The 25,224-nt window shown below is 47.0% G+C and overlaps 1 protein-coding gene across 1 annotated transcript in view; it reads right to left on the bottom strand.

Moving 5' to 3' along the window:
- LOC309384778 (zinc finger MYM-type protein 1-like) overlaps window positions 1–17,339 on the bottom strand; it is a 194,791-nt gene extending 177,452 nt beyond the window's left edge. Inside the window, exons 1-2 of the mRNA XM_081938545.1 lie at window positions 17,256–17,339; window positions 16,218–16,811 (exon numbers count right to left, since the gene is read on the bottom strand). Coding sequence (XP_081794671.1) covers window positions 16,218–16,631 — 414 coding nt within the window. The 5' untranslated portion in view covers window positions 16,632–16,811; window positions 17,256–17,339. The remainder of the gene's footprint in view (window positions 1–16,217; window positions 16,812–17,255) is intronic.
- Window positions 17,340–25,224: the final 7,885 nt, after the last annotated feature.

The following is a 25,224-nucleotide window of genomic DNA, read 5'->3' as shown; positions in this document are numbered from 1 at the left end:
CATCTCTACCCCAAACCACGCAAACGATGCCCTCGATGTGATGTCCCAATGCCTGGAGGCTGTGCGGATCTGGATGGGGAGGAAAAAGCTCAAGCTCAATCTCTCCAAGACTGAGTGGCTGTGCTTTCCGTCATCTGGATTTGTGCATCTTGTTCCATCTTTGATGATAAAGGGAGAAACTTTACCCCCCTCAGAGAGGGCCCGCAATCTGGGAGTCCTCCTGGATACGCGGCTTAGTTTAGAAGAGCACCTGACGGCTTTGACCAGGGGGGCCTTTTACCAGGTTCGCTTGATATGTCAGTTGCACCCCTTTCTGGACTGAGATGCTCTGGGCACAGTCACTCATGCTGTTGTCCTTTCTCGCCTGGACTACTGTAATGCTCTCTATATGGGGATGCCCTTGAAGAGCACCCGGAGGCTTCAACTGTTCCAGAATTATTATTATTATTATTATTTATTCACATTTATAAACCGCCCCCTCTCCCAAAAAGGGACTCGGGGCGGTGTACAGTCCACAATAAATCACAGATAAAATACAAATATAAATAGGGCTATAAATATATGTATGTATGTATGTGGAGGAGGTTAAAATTAAGAGTCCTGTACAGAAGAATAAATAAATATGAGGCTAAAAGCCCTAAAAACAATTAAAACTAAAACATTACCCTTAAAATAACCAGATGAGAATATACTACCAGGACTTCATAGATGTAACATTTATAATCATGCCAGGCCAGCTAGTCGGAACAGGTGAGTCTTCAATTTTTGACGGAAGGAGCGGAAGTCCAAGGTGGTTCTAATGTCGGGGGGGAGGTCATTCCAGAGGGTTGGGCCCATCACAGAGAAGGCTCTACTCCTCGGCGCCGCCCGCTGGCATTGCCTAGTGGACGGCACCTGGAGAAGGCCCTCTCTGTGAGAGCGGATTGGCCGCAGGGATGTATGTGGGAGGATGCGATCCCGCAAGTAACTAGGTCCTGAGCCATGGAGCGCTTTAAAGATAGTAATCAGGACCTTGAAACGCACCCGAAAAACCACAGGTAGCCAGTGCAGCTCGCGCAGGAGCGGTGTTACGTGGGAGTATCTAGACCTCCCCATGATAACCCGCGCGGCCGCGTTCTGGACTAGCTGCAGTCTCCGGGCGCGTCCCAAGGGAAGCCCCATGTAGAGAGCATTACAGTAATCTAGGCGAGACGTCACCAGCGCATGAGTGACTGTGCGTAGGGCATCCCGGTCCAGTAGGGGGCGCAATTGGCGCACCAGGTGAACCTGGTGGAACGTCCCCCTTGCCACGGCTGCCACATGGTCATCCATTGACAGCCGGGCATCTAGGAGGATGCCCAAATTGCGCGCCCGTTCCACAGGGGGCAGTAGCTCGTCCCCTATGGCCAGCGATGGAGTCAGCTGGCTGAACCGAGGTGCCGGAAGCCACAGCCACTCAGTCTTGGAGGGGTTGAGTTTGAGTCTGTTGTCCCCCATCCAGACCCCGACGGCTTCCAGACACCGGGACATCACTGCAACAGCCTCGTTGGGGTGGTTTGGGGTTGAAATGTACAGCTGCGTATCATCAGCGTACAGATGGTATTCAACCCCAAAACCACGGATGATCTCGCCCAGCGGCTTCACGTATGCATTGAACAGAAGGGGCGAGAGAACCGACCCCTGCGGCACCCCACAAGAGAGTGGCCTCGGGGTCGATCTCTGCCCCCCTGTCAACACATATTGCATCCGGCCGGAGAGGTAAGAGTCGAACCACCGTAACACGGTGCCTCCGACTCCCATCCCCTCCAGCCGGCGCAGAAGGATACCATGGTCGATGGTATCAAAAGCCGCTGAGAGATCTAATAGGACCAGGATAGAGGAACAACCTCTATCTCTGGCCCTCCAGAGATCATCAACCAACGCGACCAAGGCTGTCTCAGTGCTGTGCCCGGGTCGGAAGCTGGACTGGCGTGGGTCTAGATAATCGGATTCATCGAGGTGACGCGGAAACTGCTGCGCCACCACATTCTCAACAACCTTCGCCAAAAAAGGGAGGTTGGAGACTGGACGATAATTAGCTAGCTCCATTTGGTCGAGTGAAGGCCTCTTGAGTAAGGGCCTCACCACCGCCTCTTTCAAGACGGTAGGTAAGGATCCCTCACCCAACGAGGCGTTCACCAGGCCCAGAAGCCAGCCTCGTGTCACCTCCCAGGATGCCAGTACCAGCCAGGAGGGACACGGGTCCAATGAACATGTGGTGGGTCGCAGCCTTCCACGCAACCTGTCTAAATCCTCAGGGGCAACAGAGTCAAACTCCTCCCAGAGTGGACTCACAAGACTCACTGCTGACGGCCCGTCCAGACCACTGGAGGGGGCCCATCCGCTCCGGATCTGAGCGACTTTGTTCTGCAGATATTCTCCAAACTCCTCTGCTCTACCCTGTAAGGGTGCCCCCCGCGTCTCTTGCACCAAGAGGGAGCGGGTGACCCTAAACAGGGTGGCAGGGCGGTTATCCGCAGACGCAATAAGAGCGGCACAATGTCTACGTTTGGCCGCTCTCAATGCCACAAGGTAAGTCCGTAAATAGGCTCTTACCTGTGTTCGGTCAGACTCGGAGCATGAGGACCTCCACCTGCTCTCTAGACGTCTCCTCTGGCGCTTCATCACCCTCAGCTCCTCGGTATACCAGGGAGCCCAGGTGGGTCGCTGCCGTAGGAGAGGTCGCAAAGGCGCAACCCGGTCCAAGGCCCCAGCCGTCGCCCTATTCCAGGCGGCCACTAGGTCCTACGACCGAGCGCGGGTCAGGGCTACAGGTAGCGGCCCAAGCTCCGACTGGAACCTATCAGGTTCCATCAGATGCTTGGGGCGGTACCAGCTTGGACAAACTGTTTCCGCCTCCTCGCGGTGGGGGGTAGCGCCAGGGAAGTCTAGCCGGAGACAGGAGTGATCTGACCATGACAGGGGAGTAATGTCTAAGTCCCCTATTCCCAGATCACTCGTCCACTGCTCAGATACAAAAACAAGGTCCAGTGTGTGGCCACCTTCATGTGTGGGGCCCTGAATTAGTTGGGTCAGGCCCATGGCTGTCATGGAAGCCATGAACTCCCGAGCCACCTCGGATGCTGCTCCCGTCGACGGCAAGTTGAAATCCCCCATAACCAAAAGTTTGGGGATCTCCACCGCCGTCTCCGAGATCAGCTCGAGGAGCTCGGGCAGGGCTGCTGACGTATAGCGAGGAGCCAAGTATACAATCAGCAGACCCCACTGCCTCCCTGGGCCCCATTTCACACCAAGTGACTCACATCCGGGTATCTGAGAAACAGTGAACTCCCTCGGCTCTAGACCATCCCGTATAACCACCGCCACCCCTCCACCCTTACCCAGGGCCCGGGGCTGATGAAATGCATGGAAACCTGGTGGGCACATTTCCACGAGGGGCAAACCACCCTCGTGACCCAACCAGGTCTCTGTTATTCCTGCAAGGTCCAGCTCCCCCTCAGAGATCAACTCATTAATGAGGGGGGCCTTGTTGGTCACGGACCTTGCATTGCAAAGCATCAGCCGCAGGCCCTGTCTCTGTAGATCCCGACCACCTAGGTTGCGGGGGTTGGTACAAACGACTGGGTATAGCCAGCAGCCACGGTCTCCCAACCGACCTTGTGATCTTCTCTTGTCCTCGCATCCCCCCCTCCCCGCGACCGTTGTAATAAAACAACCCTCTACTGGAATAGTTTGTTCCCTCTCCCCCCCCACTCTGCTCACTTCCCTGCTGTTGCACGGGTTATCATGGGGGTACCTAGGTGCTCCCATGTTACACCCCTTTTAGGTGGCCTGCACTGGTTGCCGGTTGTTTTCCGGATGCGATTCAAGGTACTAATTATAACCTTTAAAGTGCTCCATGGCTTAGGCCCAGGGTACCTGCGAGGCCACCAGTAGCCTCCCACCGTCCAGTGCGATCCCACAGAGTTGGCCTCCTCAGGTTGCCGTCGGCCAGACAGTATCGGCTAGCGACCCCCAGGGGGAGAGACTTCTCTGTGGGAGCGCATTCCCTCTGGAATGAGCTGCCCCCGGAGCTTCGCATAATACTTGACCTCTGGTCCTTCCGACCCAGCCTAAAAAGTTGGCTTTTCCAGCAAGCCGGCCTGGCCTGAATAGAATAGAATAAAATATAGGATTAATTTGGTTGTTAATTTTAATTTAATTTTTAAATTTTAAATTTTTATTGTAGATATCAATTGGGGTTTTTTTATACTTTATTTAATGTCACTTTTAATTTTTGCAATATGTGTTTTCTTTTATGTTGTACGCCACCCTGAGTCCTTGGGAGAAGAGCGGCATATAAATCCAATAAACCTAAACCTAAACTGAGATGGTCTCAACATGAATTGGCGGAGTAGTCCCTGTGACTCCCTCCTTGGCTGCCTTGTCCTCCTCGATCTTCCCTGAGAGTTCTCGTCGCCTGATGCCGGGTTGGAATTCGGGGCTCAGGGCCCTGGACAGCGCCCCAATGCTTCAGGGAGCTGGTTAGAGTTTAAAGCAGATTTGGGTTAATGTCGGGGTTCCAGGTTTCCCCCACCCAGTTGAAAGTTCAAGACCCTGCCCAGGTTGGCAGGGAACCCAGAAGAATGGCTCTTGCTCTGCCTATCACCACCAGATGGATTCATAACTGGCTGACCAACCACACTCAACGTGTAGTCCTCAATGGAACTGCATCTACACGGAGGGAAGTATGCAGTGGATTACCCCAAGGCTCTGTTTTGAGGCCAGTACTCTTCAATATCTTCAACAATGATTTGGATGAGGGAATAAATGGGGAACTCATCAAATTTGCAGATGACACTAAGCTGGCAGGAATAGCCAACACTCCAGAAGATAGGCTTAAGATACAGAAGGATCTTGACAAACTTGAACATTGGGCACTATGTAATAAAATGAAATTCAATGGTGAAAAGAGTAAGGTTCTACATTTAGGCAAGAAAAGCGAAATGCACAGGTACAGTATAGGTGGTACCTTGCTCAATAGTAGTAACTGTGAGAGGGATCTTGGAGTCCTAGTGGACAACCATTTAAATATGAGCCAGCAGTGTGCAGCAGCTGCCAAAAAAGCCAACACAGTCCTAGGCTGCATCAACAGAGGGATAGAATCAAGATCACGTGAAGTGTTAATACCACTTTATAATGCCTTGGTAAGACCACACTTGGAATACTGCATTCAGTTCTGGTCGCCACGATGCAGAAAAGATGTGGAGACTCTAGAAAGAGTGCAGAGAAGAGCAACAAAGAGGATTAGGGGACTGGAGGCTAAAACATATGAAGAACGGTTGCAGGAACTGTGTATGTCTAGTTTAATAGAAAGAAGGACTAGGGGAGACATGATAGCAGTGTTCCAATATCTCAGGAGTTGCCACAAAGAAGAGGGAGTCAAACTATTCTCCAAGGCACCTAAAGGCAGCACAAGAAGCAATGGGTGGAAACTAATCAAGGAGAGAAGCAACTTAGAACTGAGGAGAAACTTCCTGACAGTGAGAACAATTAATCAGTGGAACAGAAATTGCCTCCAGAAGTTGTGAATGCCCCAACACTGGAAGTCTTTAAGAAGATGTTGGATAGCCATTTGTCTGGAATGGTATAGGGTTTCCTGGCTAGGCAGGGGGTTGGACTAGAAGACCTCCAAGGTCCCTTCCAACTCTACTATTGTATTATTGTATTGTAAAGAAAGGAAGGAAGCAGTCAGAACCATCGTTCCTTGCCATTGTACCTTTGAATGGCTACTTAATAAATTATTGTAAAACAAGGATTACTAAAGGTTGTCCATTAGGCTGGGTAGCTAGGAGAACTTAATATGCATCCATATCTTCCTACCACTGCTTTTCCTTAATAAAACTACTTGCTTTAAAATTCTCAGAAGAGATGCAAATTTATTCCTATTTCCAGAAATCTAGAACTACAGGTATTCTGAGTTCAAGCAGCACTTTTTTCACACAACTGTGTAAGCAAAGTTACCATGGCTCTGGGAAAAAAGTGCAAGATGAGAAGAAAATGTGAAGGCAAACAAAATATATCACCATCAAGAAAAAGAAGGAACTAACATACTATGTAGGGCTTTAGTCAGATCCATTTGGAATACTGTGAGCAGTTCTGCAGACCTCACCCACACGTGAGAAGGCCAGGAAAGATCGCAAAATTAGGATAAAGAGCCTATGTGTTACATTTTCCAATTCAACCTATAACCCCGTTCTCCTTATGGCAGTGGTCCTCAAACTACAGCCCACTGAAGCCATTAATCTGACCCGTGCGGGACCACTGTGAAGTTTCCAAGAGTTGCCCTAATTAATTTACGAGCCCTGAGACAAGGTTCAAAAAAACCCCATTCATTCATTAGGACTAACATCTTGGCACGGACTTCTGTGCAGCTGAAACTAAATCACACTTAATGGCGTCTGACCTTTACCCCTGTGCCCCCTCCCCTCTGACTGAGGTCATCAATCACACTCTCCAACAGGACATTATGGCAGGGTTCTGGACATGCACATTCACATCTCAGTACAGAAATATGAGACTTTTACTCTGGCCAAAAGTATGCATGGCATTCCACCCCCACCCCCCTTCTCAAATTGATAGTAGTCATGGAAACGTCTTAGGCGTTGACATCCACAAGGCAGCCCCACCATTGCCCCACTCACCCGCTGGCATCCACTCACCTTCTGAAGGCCCAAGGAGGCCAAAATGAACTACGCAGAGGCCTACTGGACAGAGAGAGGGAGCGGGGAGAGACTTGTTGATTGTAAGCTCCTTGGGGCTTGGAGAAGAATTGCTGTAAAATTGAGCTTCCTGAAGTGGACCACTAGACTTCTAAACAACTTTAAAAATGGTCTGGTAAAAAGAAAAGTCAACTAATAAAATAAATAAATAAAACCCTCAGGAGCAAAACTAAAGTTTAATTTCTGTGTATTGTTTAATGGACTGCTAAATTGGCCATGCCCACCCAGTAATATGACCACCTAGCCACAGCCAGCCAGTCACATGACCACCTAGCCACACCCACTGAGTCAGTCGGGGGGCCCAACAGTCTAAGGGAGCATGAATTGGCCCCATTTAAAAAGTTTGAGGACCCCTGCCTTATGGTTTTCTTTCTGTTGTTGCTTGCAATACATAGTGCAAGATTGAAAGGCAGATTTCAACAATATTAAGCAAAGTAAGAAAAGCTGAACCAATAGTAAGGGATTGAGGACTAATTGCATTTCTGACTGCAACTCTGTGTCAGGGTTCCGAGTAACGCATCCACCAAAAGCAGAACTCCAAGGCAAGTAGATTCCTCAAAGAACATCTTTATTGCATAAACCATATTGGCAGAGTTAGCACTTTCCCCTTAATTAAGGTAGCAAATATTTCCTCCCCAGGTGTCACAGATCACATCGTCCAATGAAGGTAGCTGCCACTCCTCTGCCATCTGTCAGGATGACCTTGGTTCCTACAGGAAACCTTTTCGTTTTGATTGATAGCCGGTCTATTTTCCTCCCCCCTCCCCACCCCATTTCTTTTTTTTTATTTTTTATATTCTTTATACATATCAATGCATGAATGGTGTGATAACTGAGTAACATGCATTTCAGTACACATAAACGAAGTGTTATTATTTCCTAAATATTACCTTTCATTTCCATTATTTCGTATTATTTATACATGCCTTTTATTATAACCTATCATTTATGAACCATCTTTGTCCTTTTGTATATAATTATTATTCCCCACTATTTTCTATCTCTATTTTAACTCCCCCCCCCGCTTTCATAGCGCTATAATATTCAAAGACATGTTTTCCACCTATTTTGTTTTTCATATTTCCTTAGTTAAATCAAAGTTCCACCCTTCTGTTATTCAATATCTCCTTATACAGTTTTAGTATCAATCCCAATCATTTATAAATTTAGGGTATGTCTATTAATATTCTTTCCAGTTCTTCAATCCATATATTATTAATGCACATGCTTAGATTAATATATATATTTATAAATATTTCCCTAATCGCCTATTGTTAAATGCTAACCTTTCACTGTTGTTCATGTTTTTATACATATTTAGTAGTAGTCTATTTTCCCAATTCGTTTCCATTTATATTATCATCCCGATATCTATCACACTAAAATAATAATCCAACCTGTATAGTTCATATTAATACACATTTTTGAAATTTATTCATAAAAGTATTTTGACTCCATTTTCCCTTATCCGTCATCTCTTACCTGCATCAGAACCTTTAATCTTATTTTCTTTTTAATTTTCCTCCCATCTTTCCTCCTTAGATCTTTTATTCCCTCTATTTGACTATGCAAGCTAACTTTCTCTCCTGCTCCCCCTCTGCCACCACTGCTGCTGCCTTTCTGGTGCGCCCAAGCTGGCCAAGCGCTCTGGACAGCAGATGCGCATTGGTGCCATGGGCTGGAGGGCTTGGGCCATGCTAGAAGCCCACTCAGTCGGGGAAGGAGGGAAGCCCCAGCCCGCCTGTCCTGGCCGACAGCTCTGCTCCCCTAGGAAGTGACTGCCAGGATCCCCTCTCCATGTCTTTGGGCACGCGAGCTGGTCTTCGAGCATGCATGTGTGCCACAAACTAGACACCAGGTAGCCGGTTGCGCATGGACACGCTGGAAACTGGATATCATCTTCCCGCACGAGCATGCACACCGGGCAGCTGCTCTTTCGGTTTCTGGTGCTCATGCGTGCGTGGCCTCTCAAACACTGGAATATTGATATCATGCCACTCCCAATCCTTCTTTTCTCTAGATTAGCCAAACCAAAATCCTGCAACCGTTCTTCCTATGTTTTAGTCTCCAGTCCCCTAATCATCTTTCTTGCTCTTCTCTGCACTCTTTCTAGAGTCTCCACATCTTTTTTACATCGTGGCGACCAGAACTGAATGCAGTATTCCAATATTGATATTCCATATTGATATCATGTCACTCCCAATCCTTTTCTCTAGATTAGCCAAACCAAAATCTTGCAACCGTGCTTCCTATGTTTTAGTCTCCAGATCCTTTAATCAGCCTCCTGCCCTTCTCTGCACTTTTTCCAAAGTCTCAACCTCTTTTTTGCAATTTGATGACCAAAACTGGATGCAGTATTCTAGGTGTGGTCTTACTAAGGCTTTATAGAGCAGAACTAATACTTCATGTGATTTTCATTCCGTGCCCATTTATACAATCAAGGATTATATTGTGTGCAGCTGCACACACACGACTTATCCATTCAGACTCCAAGGTCTCACAGTTGAGCCAGGTTCTTTGTAATGTTTTTCCTGCCCAGGTGTAAAACCTTTTTTTCCCTCCATGCTAAATTTCACTTTGTTCGATCAACCTTGTGGCATTTGGATCAGAAAGGCACAATATGCAGACACATAAAAATCTGATAGATATGGTGGGGCTAATTGCCCACAGTCAGGAGTTCGATACTGATATCCTTTCACCCTTCTGAGGGGAGTAAAATGAGGACCCAGATTGCTGGGAAGCATATGCCGACTTTGTAAACTGCTCAGAGAGTGCTGTAAAGCATTGTAAAGTGGTATATAACTCTAAGTGGAATTACTATTGCTATACACTTTCTCACGAGTGTGGATCCATTTATGAGAATTAAGATTACTATTGTGAGCAAAGCTCTTTCCACATTCCATACATTTATATGGTTTCTCCCCTGTGTGGATCATCTTATGGGAAATAAGATTACCACTTTGAGCAAAGGTCTTTCCACATTCCATGCATTTATATGGCTTCTCTCCTGTGTGGATTCTGTTATGAGAAGTAAGAGCATTACTCTGAGCAAAGGTCTTTCCACACTCCATGCATTTATACGGCTTCTCTCCTGTGTGGATCTTTTTGTGTATAGTGAGTCCACTGCTCAGAGCAAAAGTCTTTCCACACTCCATGCATTTATATGGTTTTTCTCCTGTGTGGATCCTTTTGTGTTTAGTGAGTCCACTGCTCAGAGCAAAGGTCTTTCCACACTCCATGCATTTATACGGCTTTTCTCCTGTGTGGATCATTGTGTGTATAGCGAGTCCACTGCTATGAGTAAAGGTCTTTCCACATGCCATGCATTTATAGGGCTTCTCCCCTGTGTGGATCTTTTTGTGGATAGTAAGTCCACTGCTACGAGTAAAGATTTTCCCACACTGCATGCATTTATAGGGCTTCTCCCCTGTGTGGATCTTTTTGTGGATAGTAAGTCCACTGCTACAAGTAAAGATTTTCCCACACTGCATGCATTTATAGGGCTTCTCCCCTGTGTGGATCCTCTTATGGGAAATAAGTTGACCACTTTGAGTAAAGGTCTTTCCACACTCTATGCATTTATAGGGCTTCTCTCCTGTGTGGATCCTTTTGTGGTTGGTGAGTCCACTGCTTTGAGTAAAGGTTTTCCAACACACTATGCATCTATATGGTTTTTCTCCTGTGTGGATGGTTTTGTGGATTGTAAGTTCACTGCTACGAGTAAAGGTTTTCCCACACTGCATGCATTTATAGGGCTTCTCCCCTGTGTGGATCATCTTATGGGAAATAAGATGACCTCTTTGAGCAAAGGTCTTTCCACATTCCATGCATTTAAATGGCTTCTCCCCTGTGTGGATCCATTTGTGTCTTTTGAGATTACTGCTAAACGCAAAGGTTTTCCCACACTCCATACATTTATAGGGCTTCTCTCCTGAGTGGATCCTTTTATGGGAACTAAGAGTCCTTCTTTGAGCAAAGGTCTTTCCACACTCCATGCATTTATACGGTTTTTCTCCTGTGTGGATCCTTTTGTGTCTAGTGAGTCCACTGCTCTGAGTAAATGTTTTCCCACACTCCATGCATTTATACAGCTTTTTCCCTGTGTGGATCATCTTATGGGAAATAAGATTGCTACATCTTCTGAACCTGTTACCACACTCTCTGCATTCGTATACCTTCTCCCTAGGGCAAATCCTTTCATGCGAAGTAAGTTGCCTGCTTGTTCTAAAACATGTTCCATATTCCAAACATTTATAAGTCTTCTCTTTTGTGTCAATCACTTTTTGAGATGTAAGGAACTTATTTCCAAGAGAAGGAATGAGTGTCCCATTGTAATTTTGTCCGTTGTGTCTTCTTATAGCATCTTCTCCTTTGTTTTGGCTTAAATTGTGTTCTTTTACTTGTAATTTAGCTTTGTTTTGCTTCACCCTTTTTCCAATATATTCTTCCTTTCTTTTCTCTTGTTTGGCAAGAAAGTCTTGCATCGGAGCATTGGTGGAAGGGGAGCTCTCCTGATTCCAATCATTTGACTGGTTTCTGTCATGGGTTTCTAATTCCATTTGAATTCCAAACGTCTCCGTTCCATCTTTAACATTGATCACTTGGAACAGTTCACTGGAATCTTGATTCTCCTGCCCATTATTACCTTCAAAACAAAAGAGAAATGAAAATAAAAACAAGGTTAGAGAAAAAGATCAAAGTGATTTTTTTCTGAATTTTTCCAAAATTCCATTATGTTTTATGTTTGCATGTTTACAGTGGTGTGATATAGACGGGATGATTTCTATATTCATGAGTATTTATATATCTGCAAATCTCAATCAAAGTCTGTTTTGAGTCAAGGAATAATCAGGGAAAACATCCAAGGAGGAATAAGGAAAAAAGGTAAGATATATTGAGGTGGGTCAATTTCAGCAGAGCGGAAACTATTTTGAAACAAGCTCCTTGTTCCCTGGTTTACCTTGGAGCAGCTGCTCCATGAGGTCTTTCTGGCAGGTGGGACTCCTTCTCAGTCCGTTCCTTGATCCCATCTATGAGACTTTGGAGCAAAAACCCTTGCTTGAAGCCTCCCATTTGCTTTTAAATGCTCTTCACACTGAGACTGGAAAAGTTGGGAGGCTTCAAGAATGTCTATTTTGCTGCTCCAAAGTCTCATTGGCTTTAGAGCTTTGGCTGGATATGGTACAGGCTTCAGTTCGCAGAGAATAGAGGCCTAAACTTCTTTAGTGCAAGATAAGTAGTGCAAGATCTCAGGCTAGTAATCTCGCATGATCTTGCACTGCACTACTTTAGGCCTGTGTTCTTTTAAGAACTGAGGACTGCACGAGATCCAGGGCCAAAGTCTTTGAAAAGAAAGAGACCTTCCTTCTGTTTGCAAAGCACTTTGCCCTGGATCTCGTGCAGGCCTTGGTTAGCAGAGAACAGAGACCTAAAGTACTGTAATGCGAAATCACATGAAATCAGTAGTGCGAGATGTCCCACTACTGATCTCGCGTACTCACAACTTTAGGCCTCCTTTTCCTGCAAATGCACCGAAGCAGGCAAAGGAACTGACGGCTTGCTACATTGTCACAACGTAAGTACCATCAGGTGTAAAGCTGGTATAGATAGGGCAAATGTAGCCGCAACGCCTCTGCTGTTATTTGTAAGTGTGACTGACGACTGCAGTGCTGCAACATTTGTAATTTCTGGAGTAAGTCTTAAGTACTTGGGAGTGGGCTAGGACATAAGTTTGAATGGTCGCTTAATGGACTGTCGTAACTCGGGGATTACCTGTACCCTAGGATGCTCTGAGTCACACTACATGAGGCCTTTGGTCTTGAATTGGATTGGGAGAATGCTCTTCCATGGCCTGAGAGTGAAAGTTCTGTTCTCACACCATTTTGGAGGTTTCAGAGGACAAATGACAACACATTCTTCTCACATGACCGCCGGAGAATACATAAAAGCACACCTCATTCTTTCCAGTCTCCACAGATAAGTTCAAATAGAAATGGAACAATACAGATAAGAAATGGCCCAAAAGCATCTAAGCAAAGAGACATTGACTGTTTCCTTCCTTGGAGTACAAGGACAGATCCCTTCCTTCACCCTCCCACGAGACGATATCTGATCAATTATTTTTAATTAAAAAAAAAACCAACTATAATCCGTCTTCTTGAACTCTTTAATTGGGGACTAGAAAACTTACCCAGAGAGATTACGTTCCTATGGTTTTCAAGCATGACTTCCGAATGGAGCGCTTTCTGGTCAGGATCCAGCTGAGACCATTCCTCCTCAGAGAAATACACAGCCACCTCCTCAAAGGACACCAGACTCCCCTGGACATGGAAAAAAGAACAGTGTCAAGCCTAGAAGCCATCTTTTGCATTGGTCCTTCAAGCCTCCCATATTTTCTACTGTGGGAAAATGGGAGGGGGGATTGTATGGACTATGGGTGATATGTAGTCCAAATAAAATTCCTTTCTCAGGAAGTCAAGGACAATTTTTTGGGAAACTATCGTGGAAAAACAAGATAGGTGGCAGATGCATAAAAGGAATCCCCTTGAATTTTTGTGGATTATAAATACCTTTGAATGTTCAAAGGGAAAAATGGAAGATAAAATTTTTTGAGAATGTGGGAAGAAGACGACTTTGAGTTTATCTAGACATCTTAGAAGAGTTAGATAGGGAATTCAGAGGGCCTTGTGGATTATAAATACTTTTCTTCACTTGTTGAACATTTATATAAAGGAAAACCTGTGTGGACTGACTTTGTGGATTATTGGAATTAGCTTCGATAATGTGAAAGATTGGAGTATTAAAGAGTGGGGACCCAGCGGGCTTTATGGATTACAAATACTAATTGACAGAAGATACTACCAAGTGTCAAGTGGATACTACCAAGTACCAACTACCAAGTGGAAGATCCAACAGGTTCCTAACAAACCTAGCAGACAACTTTGTTTCCCCAAAAGTAGAGAAGGGAACAAGGGGATCAGCCATATTGGACTTAATTCTCACTAACAGAGAGGAAATGATAGAAGGTGTTGAAGCCACAGGAACCCTGGGGGCAAGTGACCATGCAATATTGGAATTCAACATTATGCAAACACAAGTAGTAGAACAAAGTGAAATAAGGACTTTAAGAGAGCTAATTTCAATAAACTTGGGAAAAATTCCATGGATGAGAATCCTCAAAGGGAAAACAAGAAGCTTGGGAAATTTTGAAAAACGAGATTACAAAAGCTCAGTCTAGCACAATACCAATGAAGAAGAAAAATAACAGCTCCCAAAAGAAACCAGCATGACTGCATAAAGAATGGCTATCCAACATCTTCTTAAAGACTTCCAGTGTTGGGGCATTCATAACTTCTGGAGGCAAGCTGTTCCACTGATTAATTGTTCTAACTGTCAGGAAGTTTCTCCTCAGTTCTAAGTTGCTTCTCTCCTTGATTAGTTTCCACCCATTGCTTCTTGTTCTGTCCTCAGGTGCCTTGGAGAATAGCTTGACTCCCTCTTCTTTGTGGCAACCCCTGAGATATTGGAACACTGCTATCATCTCTCCCCTAGTCCTTCTTTCTATTAAACTAGACATAACCAGTTCCTGCAACCGTTCTTCATATGTTTTAGTCTCCAGTCCCCTAATCATCTTTGTTGCTCTTCTCTGCACTCTTTCTAGAGTCTCCACATCTTTTTTACATCGTGGCGACCAGAACTGAATGCAGTATTTCAAGTGTGGCCTTACCAAGGCATTATAAAGAGGTATTAATACTTCACGTGATCTTGATTCTCTCCCTCTGTTGATGCAGCCTAGAACTGTGTTGGCTTTTTTGGCAGCTGCTGCACACTATATACTAGATACTGAAGACTGATTGAACCTGAAGGAACTGATCTGTGATCTCTTTGCTTTTCTTATGTCTGTGGAATAATGAAGTACTGGGGTGCTGTTAGTGATCAGGCCTGCAGTCATATTCTTCTTCGAGCCTTGGCCTGCCACACTTTCTAATATTCTACTATGTCTTTTTTACTGTGGGAAAATGGGAGGGGGGATTGTACGGAGTAGATGCTATGTAGCCAAAACAAAATTCCTTTTTAGAAACCCAAGGTCATTCTTTGTTTCTGCACCTCTGCACCTGACCGGAACTGGATGAATAGAACTGCCAGCATGGCAGTGGAAGATTGGACCATGTCATGGGCTGGTGGGTGTGGAGCAAGATCGTGAGACTAGAAAGAGTGCAGAGAAGAGCAACCAATAGGATTAGAGGACGGGAGGCTAAAACATACGATGAATGGTTGCAGGAACTGGGCATGGCTAGTGAAGAGAAGGACCAGGGGAGACATGATAGCAATATTCCTATATTTGAAGGGCTGCCACAGACAGGAGGGGGTCAAGCTATTTCCCAAGGCATCTGAAGGCCAGGCAAGGAATAATGGATGGAAACTGAGGAAGGAGAGATTCAACCAAGAAATAAGGAAGAACTATAAGAACAATCAAGCAATGGAACAGCTTGCCTTCGGACGTTGTGACTGCTTCGTAACGAGGCTTTCAGGAAGAGATTGTACTGCCATTTGTCAGAAATAGAGCAGGGTCTGCTTGAGCTAGATGACCTACAAGGTCCCTTCCCACTCTGTTCATCTTTACCTTCCGATAAATTACAAAAAGAACGGAGGTCTAACAGTTCCTGCCACTATGATACATTTATTCCTAATTCTGAAAGGGTTTTAAAAAATTGCTTCTTGTAAACTCCAAAAAGTTGGAGGAGTACCTAGCAGAACAATATAACCAGAGGAAGCTAAGCTGGCTGACAGCAACTTGGACCTGCTATTGTGATGTTCATGTTGTGGAGGAACACAAAAATAATCCAATCCAAAAAAAAAGGGGGGGGGGTAATAGGAGCACTCTGCACACCTGCTTCACTTCCTGACGGGAGAATACAAATCTAATAACTTTTCCCTTTCTTACTTGATTTGGAGGTTCAACTGGTGTTTGATCGCCATCATAAAAACAAGAAAGCTTCCTTCTTAGTTTCTCTGTAAAGAATAATTTGCATAATTAACAAAATAGGAGGAGGTATTGTACAGAAGAGAAGAGAGAGTGAAGGTAAAACAGATGGGCAATCGGAGGATCTTCCATTACCTCCCGAGATGTCCTGACTTTGATCTTCCCAAGGGATCCTCCTGGAAAATAGCTCCTGAGAAGGATTTGATGGATTCTTCTTTCCCTCAGGATCTCTGACCTTCACGGTGCAGGACTTCCAATAGGAGGAAGGAAAGAAGAAGCAGAATTAATGGACATCACACGAAGTAAAGCGGATTCTTATATTCGGAACACAACGTCAAAGCCCCCAATATCCATCAATGTGGTTGAGTGAGAAAACAATGGAACAATCTCCTACAAGAATGGTGGGACATCGCCACATATTATGAATGTCAGAGAAGTTTAGGAAGGAGGGTGAAGCATTAAAACACATAATGTATTTCCTTTTGAGCTCTCACCTGCAACTCGTTCTGTTCCTTCTGCTCCTCTGCCTGGCTCAGGAAGAAGCCTTCCACTAGGGCCACCGCCTGGGAGCTGGTCTCTGCTCCACACTCCCGTACCCAGCTCTCCATCTCCGGGGGCAGAAGAGCCAGGAACTGCTCCAGAACCACCAGGTCCAGCAACTGGGCTTTGGTGGACTTTTCGGATCTCAGCCATCGCATACTAAAGTCATGGAGTCGGCTGCAAAATCCTCGAGGACCTTCAGCCTCCCAGTGTTGGATGAAGTTCCAGGGCTGAACTTCGGAAGGGCGGATGGTTTCCTCCTCCGGGATCTTCTGCCCAGTCCTTGTCCAGGGCTTCCCCACCTTCCCAGGCTGAGCAGCTGAAGGGCCTTTTCCGCTTCCCTCCTTGGCCAAAGGTTGTGTCTCCATCCTTTCTCTGTCCTGCAGAGCAACTCCAGGTGGGTCCAAGGACTCTGGTGGGTCTCCAGGTGCCTTTTCCTTCACAGGGGAATTTCTGGGGCTTCAGGACGGATCCCCGCAAGTTATTCCGCTCTTTGTTTTCCTCCCCAAGAGAAACTTTTCCCTTGCAAAGATTTCAGGTTTCTGCATCTGAGATGGAAGGAAAAAGAAAAGCCAAGAATTGGAAAGTGGAATTCAGCCACTGAAGAACCTTCACCCAACCAACCCCAAGCGGCTCATCCCAGCGCAGGGCCGGGAAGGAGGCAGCTGGAGAGGCCGCCCCGCTTCTCCCCCCTCCGGAGACAGGATGGGGCCCTCGGGGAGCCTGGTGCGAATCCTGCCTCCTCCTCGCCCGGCTTCTCTCCTCTCCTGCTGGGCCCCTGCAAGGCCGACCCTCCGCTGCCCCCACTCGGGCTCTTTCCTGGACACGGGGCGGGAAGCGATCCCCGGATTCCCACCTCCTTCCTGAGATCTCCTCCTTTCCCCTGCATGGAGAGGCCGGCTGGGGAGCATGGGACCTGGGATTGAAGCGGGGGCGGCCGCGGGTCTCTCCCTCCTCCGGCTCCCTTTGCCCGGGAAGAGCCCCCAACTCACCTGGAGCACGTCTGGATCTCCCCCCCCCCCCCCCCCCAGACTCTCCCGCAGCCTCTCCACCTCCTGCGGGGTTAAGCAGAGAGAGGGAGGAGTCCTAGAGCGGCAAGCGTTTGTGATGTCACTTCCTCCCGGCCTCCTCTAGAAAGCCAGCCGTGACGTTCCCCCTCCAGTGGACCAATGGGGAAGCGCCAGAAGTTCCCTTCTTTTCCCCCTGGTGGATTTGCCGCAAAGTGCCAAGATTGTAGAAAGGGCGGGAAAGAGGAGCGCGTCTGAGGGGAAGAGAGAGGGCATGGAGAACAGCCGCCCTGAAGGCTGGGCAGAGATTGGAGGATGCCTCAAAAGGGTCCAAATCCTGTCAGAAACAACCAGGCAGTCAGAAGAGGAGGACCAGGAGCCTCTGTTGGAAACCCATCTTGTCCCTTGCGGTTGTTGGGAAGTCCGGCCTGAAGGGGAGGCAGATGGAACACAGGCAGAAAGGCCACAATCAGAAATATGATTTTAAATTAATTTTTATTTTATTTCTTTAATTCAATACATACAGCTGCCCTTATCAACTTATCTGCTCAGCCTCTCAGCAAAGGGGGAGAAGAAAGGGCAGAGACCCCACCGGCCTCTTCTGAGGAAAGAAAAGGAAGATCCTGAAAAAGGAATATCAAGCTAAACTATGATGAGGAAAAACACATAGGGGTTGAGTAGGAAATTCCCCTCAAGAAATGTGACTAGGAAGCTTAGGCCCCTTGGAGAATGTAAGGCAGGGATACATCATTAGACCATAAATGAAAAGAGGGAAAGGAAATGAAAAAGCAAAACAAGGAAAGCGGAAGGCTCCATTGCTATGAAAACATGTGACCAGATTTGGAGTTGACAGAGGTTAGCTACACTGAGCAAAACAAAATTTAACAGGATGGAAAAGAGTGGGAGTAACATCTGATTTTTCTTTATTTTTTTTCTACAGTATGTCGCACGAAACTTTAATAATCCATATTTGAAAAAACAGCTTCCACTGAGCATCAGCTGAAATATGCCCCCCTCCCAGGGGCCACAAACCAATCACCATAGATATCAGCGGATTTAATTTCTTTATGGTCATTTTCCTCTTCGGTTTTTAGGATTCTAACCTCCACTTTTTCCACTTGATAAACATCTCCAACTTCATCATATTTTACTGTTAGATGCTCTAGGTTTTCCAACTTCTTCTCCGTCCTCTCAAATGTGTTTGATAATTTCTGAATTTCTAACAATATCTTTTGCAGGCTAGCATTTCTTCAAAGTTCCATTTTATTAGAGATGTCATATTGGCACATCTCGAAAAACCTGAATCTGAGAGTTCTGAGGTTTCCCCACCCAAAATAAAGTCAACGATCCATCCCCTGCAGCCACAAGTCCATCACATGGTCCAATAATGTCTTTGCCCCGACTGGAGGCTACCCCCAATATATCTGCCATCCAGGTGCAGGGTAATCATCCTTGACTCCCAGAGAAAGGAATTTTTTGTGACTAATCACAAAATGATGGAGGCTGGGGGCGGCTGGGGGCGGCCTGGAACACCAGAGGTCACCGGAAGCCCTATATTAGGGCTATGGGTGGGCCACAGGGATGTCTAGGCCAAGACCATCTGCCCCCAAGAACATCGGCCCCCTCCCAATTGGGAACTCCCAATTGGGTACTCCATTCCTTAAGAACTCCAGATTATCATCTATAAACTCTCTCCATGAACTCCCACCCACCTAGGACCACCTAGGATTATCTAGGCGGCTACTACCCTTTGGACCATCTCTCCTCCACCCAGACCACCACTTGGACATCTAAGAAATCTTCCCGCCCTTTTTTTATGACTGACCACTCATCATCTATAACACCTTGACCCCATCGTGTTTTTTAAGATTCTGAAGATTATTTATACGAGGCTAGACCTGCTCCGCCTGCGGGAGACCCCCTCTCGCAGGCATGGCCCTTGACGCTTGTAAGGGCTTGCCTTGATGACGGGTTTATAGACCCCAAGAGGTGGAAGAAACGGAGGCTTAGGGGGTTTTTAACTAAATGTTTTTTATCTTTTTTAGGGGGTTCCAGGGAGGGTTTTAGGGTAGGGGGGGAGGGGAATCTGTCCAGGAGGGGGGGCAGTGCCAGTCGAACAGGTAAGTCTAGGAGGGAAGTGAGTGTGGTGGAGGGGGGGAGGGGAAAGAACGTTCCAATAGAGGGTTGTCTTACTACATTGGTCGCGGGGAGGAGGGGATGCGAGGACAGGAGAAGACCACAACGTCGGTTGGGAGACCGTGGCTGTTGGTTACATCCGGTCATTTGTACCAACCCCCGCAATCTAGGTGGTCAGGAACTACAGAGCCAGGGCCTGAGGCTGATGCTCTGCAATGCAAGGTCCTTGACCAACAAGGCCCCCCTCATTAATGAGTTGATCTCAGAGGGGGAGCTGGACCTTGCAGGGATAACGGAGACCTGGTTGGGCCACGAGGGTGGTTTACCCCTCGTGGAAATGTGCCCACCGGGTTTCCGTGCATTCCATCAGCCCCGGGCCCTGGGTAAGGGTGGTGGGGTGGCGGTAGTTATACGGGAATGTCTAGAGCCGAGGGAGTACACTGTACCTCAGATACCCAGATGTGAGTCCCTTGGTGTGAAATGGGGCCCAGGGAGGCAGTGGGGTCTGCTGATTGTATACTTGGCTCCTCGCTATACGTCAGCAGCTCCTCGAGCTGATACGTCAGCAGCTCCTCGAGCTGATCTCAGAGACGGCAGTTGAGACCCCCAAGCTTGTGGTTATGGGGGATTTCAACTTGCCGTCGACGGGGGAAGCATCCGAGGTAGCTCGGGAGTTCATGGCTTCCATGACAGCCATGGACCTGACCCAATTAATTCAGGGCCCCACACACGAAGGTGGCCACACTCTGGACCTTGTTTTTGTATCTGAACAGTGGATGAGTGATCTGGGAAGAGGGGATGTAACTATTACTCCCCTGTCATGGTCAGATCACTCATGTCTCCGGCTGGACTTCCCTGGCGCTACCCCCCACCGCGAGGAGGCGGAACCAAACTGTCCAAGTTGGTACCGCCCCAGGCGCCTGATGGAACCGGATAGGTTCCAGACGGAGCTTGGGCCATTCCCTGTAGCCCTGACCCGCTCTCGCTCCGAGAACCTAGTGGCCGCCTGGAATAGGGCGGCCGCTGAGGCCCTGGACCGAGTTGCGCCTTTGCGGCCTCTCCTGCGGCGACGACCCACCCGAGCTCCTTGGTTTACCGAGGACCTGAGGGTGATGAAGCGCCATAGGAGACGCCTAGAGGGCAAGTGGAGGTCCTCACGCTCCGAATCTGACCGAACACAAGTAAGAGCCTATTCACGGACTTACCTTGTGGCATTAAGCGTGGCCAAACGCAGACATTGTGCCACTCTTATTGCGTCCGCCGATAACCGCCCTGCCGCCCTGTTTCGGGTGACCCGCTCTCTCTTATCGCAGAGGACGCGGGAAGCCCCTTTACAGGGCAGAGCAGAGGAGTTTGGGGAATATCTGCAGGACAAAATCGCTCAGATCCGGAGCGGATGGGCCCCCTTCAGTGGACCAGAGGAGCCGCCAACAGTGAGTCTTGTGAGACCATTCTGGGAGGAGTTTGCTTCTGTTGCCCCCGAGGATTTGGATAAGTTGTGTGGACGGCTGCGACTGACCACATGTTCAATGGACCCGTGTCCCTCCTGGTTGGTACTGGCATCCTGGGAAGTGACACGAGGCTGGCTACTGGGCTTGGTCAACGCCTCTTTGAGCGAGGGGTCCTTACCTGCCGCCTTGAAAGAGGCGGTGGTGAGGCCCTTACTCAAGAGGCCTTCCCTTGACCCGATGGAGCTAGCTAATTATCGTCCAGTCTCCAACCTTCCCTTTTTAGCAAAGGTTGTAGAGAATGTGGTGGCACAGCAGTTTCCACGACACCTTGAGGAATCCGAATATCTAGACCCACGCCAGTCCAGCTTCCGGCCCGGACACAGCACGGAGACGGCCTTGGTCGCGTTGGTCGATGATCTCTGGAGGGCCAGAGATAGGGGTTGTTCCTCTATCCTGGTCCTATTAGATCTCTTGGCGGCTTTTGATACCATCGACCATGGTATCCTATTGCGCCGGCTGGGGGGGATGGGAGTTGGAGGCACCGTTCTACGGTGGTTCGGCTCCTACCTCTCCGACCGGACGCAATGTGTGTTGGCAGGGGGGCAGAGGTCGACTCTAAGGCCACTCACTTGTGGGGTGCCTCAGGGGTCGGTCTTCTCGCCCCTTCTGTTCAACGCATATGTGAAGCCGCTGGGGGAGATCATCCATGGTTTTGGGGTGGAGTATCATCTGTACGCTGATGATACGCAGCTGTACATTTCCACCCCAGACCACCCCAACGAGGTTGTTGAGGTGATGACCCGGTGTTTGGAAGCCGTCGGGGTCTGGATGGGGGACAACAGACTCAAGCTCAACCCCTCCAAGACTGAGTGGCTGTGGCTACCGGCACCCCATTTCAGTCAGTTGATTCCATCACTGACCATAGGGGGCGAACAATTGCTCCCTGTGGAACGGGCGCGCAATTTGGGCGTCCTCCTAGATGCCCGGCTGTCAATGGATGACCATGTGGCAGCCGTGGCAAGGGGGGCGTTCCACCAGGTTCGCCTGGTGCGCCAATTGCGCCCCCTACTGGACCGGGATGCCCTACGCACGGTCACTCATGCACTGGTGACGTCTCGGCTGGACTACTGCAATGCCCTCTACATGGGGCTTCCCTTGGGACGCGCTCGAAGACTGCAGCTAGTTCAGAACGCAGCCGCGCGGGCTATTTTGGGGAGTACTAGGTACTCCCACGTAACACCGCTCCTGCGCGAGTTGCACTGGCTGCCGGTGGTGTTTCGGGTGCGTTTCAAGGTGTTAATTACCATCTTTAAAGCGCTCCATGGCTCAGGACCTAGGTACTTGCGGGATCGCATCCTACCACACACTTCCCTGCGACCGATTCGCTCTCACAGGGAGGGACTCCTCCGGGTGCCGTCCACTAAGCAGTGCCAACGGGCGACACCTAGGAGTAGAGCCTTCTCTGTGATGGGCCCAACCCTCTGGAATGACCTCCCCCCCCCCGATATCAGAACCACTACCGACTTCCCCTCCATTCGACGAAAACTGAAGACTCACCTGTTCCGTTTAGCCGGCCTGGACCATTCATAACCGTACTATACCTCCTGGCAGATATATTTTAACTGGGTAATTTTAATTGGGTATTTTTAGGATTGTTGAAATATTGTTTTTATCTACTTTACTTTGTACAGTGTCTTATTGCCTCCTCTTCTATGTTTCTATGTTTATATGTTTGTATTTTGCATTTTATGTGTTTTATTTGACTGTACACCGCCCCGAGTCCCTTTGGGGAGAGGGGGCGGTATAAAAATCGAAATAAAAGTAAAGTAAAGTAATCTTCCACCGCTCCTTGAAATGCCCCTTCCCACTTTCCCAGGAACTAAATATGGCAGCCCCGAAGCTCCAACGAAAAAAGTGGCTTCCAGGCTGACAACGGGACTAATACTTCATGTGATTAAGATTCTATGTCTCTGTTTATACAACCAAGGTTTGTATTAGCTTTATTGGATGCTGCCGCACACAAGTGATTCATGCTTAAGTGATCATCTATTCGGACTCCAAAGATACACATTACTATTTTTGAGATAGGTTTCAGGTAATATTTTTCCTGTCCAGCTGCAAAATCTTACTTTTCTCCACATTAAATTTCATTTTGTTTGATTCAACCTTCTTTCATTTGGATCAGAAAGACACAATTTACATAGAGATAAAAATCTATAGAGACATGGTGGGTCAGTGGTTAGAATGCAGTACTATAGGTTAATTGTCAACAGCCAGGAGTTTGATTCTGACAGGGTCAAGATTGATTCAGCTTTCATCCTCCTGCAGTGGGGAAAATGAGGACCCAGATTGCTGGGGACCATATGCTGATTCTGTAAACTGCTCAGAGAGTGCTGTAAAGCATTGTGGAGTGGTATATCAGTTTAAGTGGAATTGCTATTGCTATATAGCTTCTTCCAAGCATGAGATATAAGATTAATATTCTGAGCAAAGTTCTTTCCACATTCCATGCATTTATATTGTTTCTCTCCTGTGTGGATTCTGTTATGGCAATTAAGACCATACTTCTGAGTAAACATCTTTCTGCAATTCATGCATTTATATGGTTTCTCCCCTGTGTGGCTCCTCTTATGGCAACTCAGATGATATCTTTGAGCAAAGGTCTTTCCACACTCCATCCATTTATACGGCTTCTCCCCTGTGTCGATCATCTTATGGGAAATAAGGTTACCTCTTTGAGCAAAGCTCTTTCCACACTCCATGCATTTATATTGTTTCTCTCCTGTGTGGATTCTGTTATGGCAATTAAGACCATACTTCTGAGTAAACATCTTTCTGCAATTCATGCATTTATATGGTTTCTCCCCTGTGTGGCTCCTCTTATGGCAACTCAGATGATATCTTTGAGCAAAGGTCTTTCCACACTCCATCCATTTATACGGCTTCTCCCCTGTGTCGATCATCTTATGGGAAATAAGGTTACCTCTTTGAGCAAAGCTCTTTCCACACTCCATGCATTTATATTGTTTCTCTCCTGTGTGGATTCTGTTATGGCAATTAAGACCATACTTCTGAGTAAACGTCTTTCTGCAATTCATGCATTTATATGGTTTCTCCCCTGTGTGGCTCCTCTTTTTTTTTAAACGAAGTTTTATTGGTTTTTTTGACATTTTACAAGGGGAAAAGGTAAAGGAAAGGTTACAAATTTTGGCAGTTGCGATGTGCAGTAGGTGCCCCCCCCTCCATACTCATAGTATACATTTACACAAAATTCATTATTAGGTAGTAACATATAGTCAGCATGTAAATTCAGTTGGTAATTTCGATCAGTTTATGTCAGGTGGATTTTCTTACTCATTTTTGTGATCTGAGCTTTCTCGGTATTGCCCCATCTCCCCCCGCCGACAGAGCTCCGGCCCCTCCCATGTCCTGTATGTCTGTTGAATCATCTGGTTTTTCTAGGAGTACTTTGTTTTTTTCCATAAAGGCCTGCAGCTCTATGGGTGTATTAATTCTAACTCTTGTCTCCTCCCAGAATATTAGCATACCTTCAGGCATCAACCATCTGAACCACACCCCCTTCTGGTATAATTTATTCGCTAATTGTGAATAGCTTTTTCTTTTTTCCCTCACTTTCTTGGGGATCTGTTTCAGAATGGTTATCTCCTTATCTTTGTATGTCAAGGCTTGCCCCCTTTGTGCACTCAGAATTTCATCTCTTGTACTTTTTCTGAGAAATTTAATGTGTACCTCCCTGGGAACGTTGTGTGTTCTAGCGTAGGCTGAGTTCACTCAATAAACCAGGTCTATTTCCCACCCCACCTGTTGTTTCTCTTTCTGGATGTATTCAGCCAAAATGCTTGTCATGATGTCCCTTATTGTCAGGCCTGTAATTATGTTCTTTTTAGGATCTTTGGCCTGCCACACTTTCTTATAATTTTCTATGCTGTTTCATTAGTGTAGTAGTTGGGAGGGGGGAATAGAAAGGAGTAGGATTGTGGAATGTATTGTTATGGATTTTCTTAGAAGCTCAAGGTCGTCTTTTGTCTCCGCACCTCGACACCTGGCCGGAAGAAGATGGGTGTACATGCCAGCGTGGAAGATGATGATTGGAACATGTGATGGATTTGTGGGTGTGGGGATAGATCATGAACTTTCAACTGGGTGGAATACCAGGATGTAAATCAGAGTTGGAATTTTCCATAGAGGTGCTAACTTGCCTGTAGAATAAATTGGACCTTTAAGGATGTTTTGCCTTGGACAATGATTTATTTCTGCATGGTATTTAGAACCCTAACACCTTATATTTTCATCATCTGCCTCCATCATGTTTTGGAATCTAAGATAAAAAGACATTCTCTCAAACT

Source organism: Natrix helvetica (genome assembly GCF_964273705.1).
Source record: "Natrix helvetica genome assembly, chromosome: 1".
NCBI classification, from domain to species: Eukaryota; Metazoa; Chordata; class Lepidosauria; order Squamata; family Natricidae; genus Natrix; species Natrix helvetica.
The sequence above is the reverse complement of the archived record's forward strand: the minus strand, read 5'-3'. Positions and strand labels throughout refer to the sequence as shown.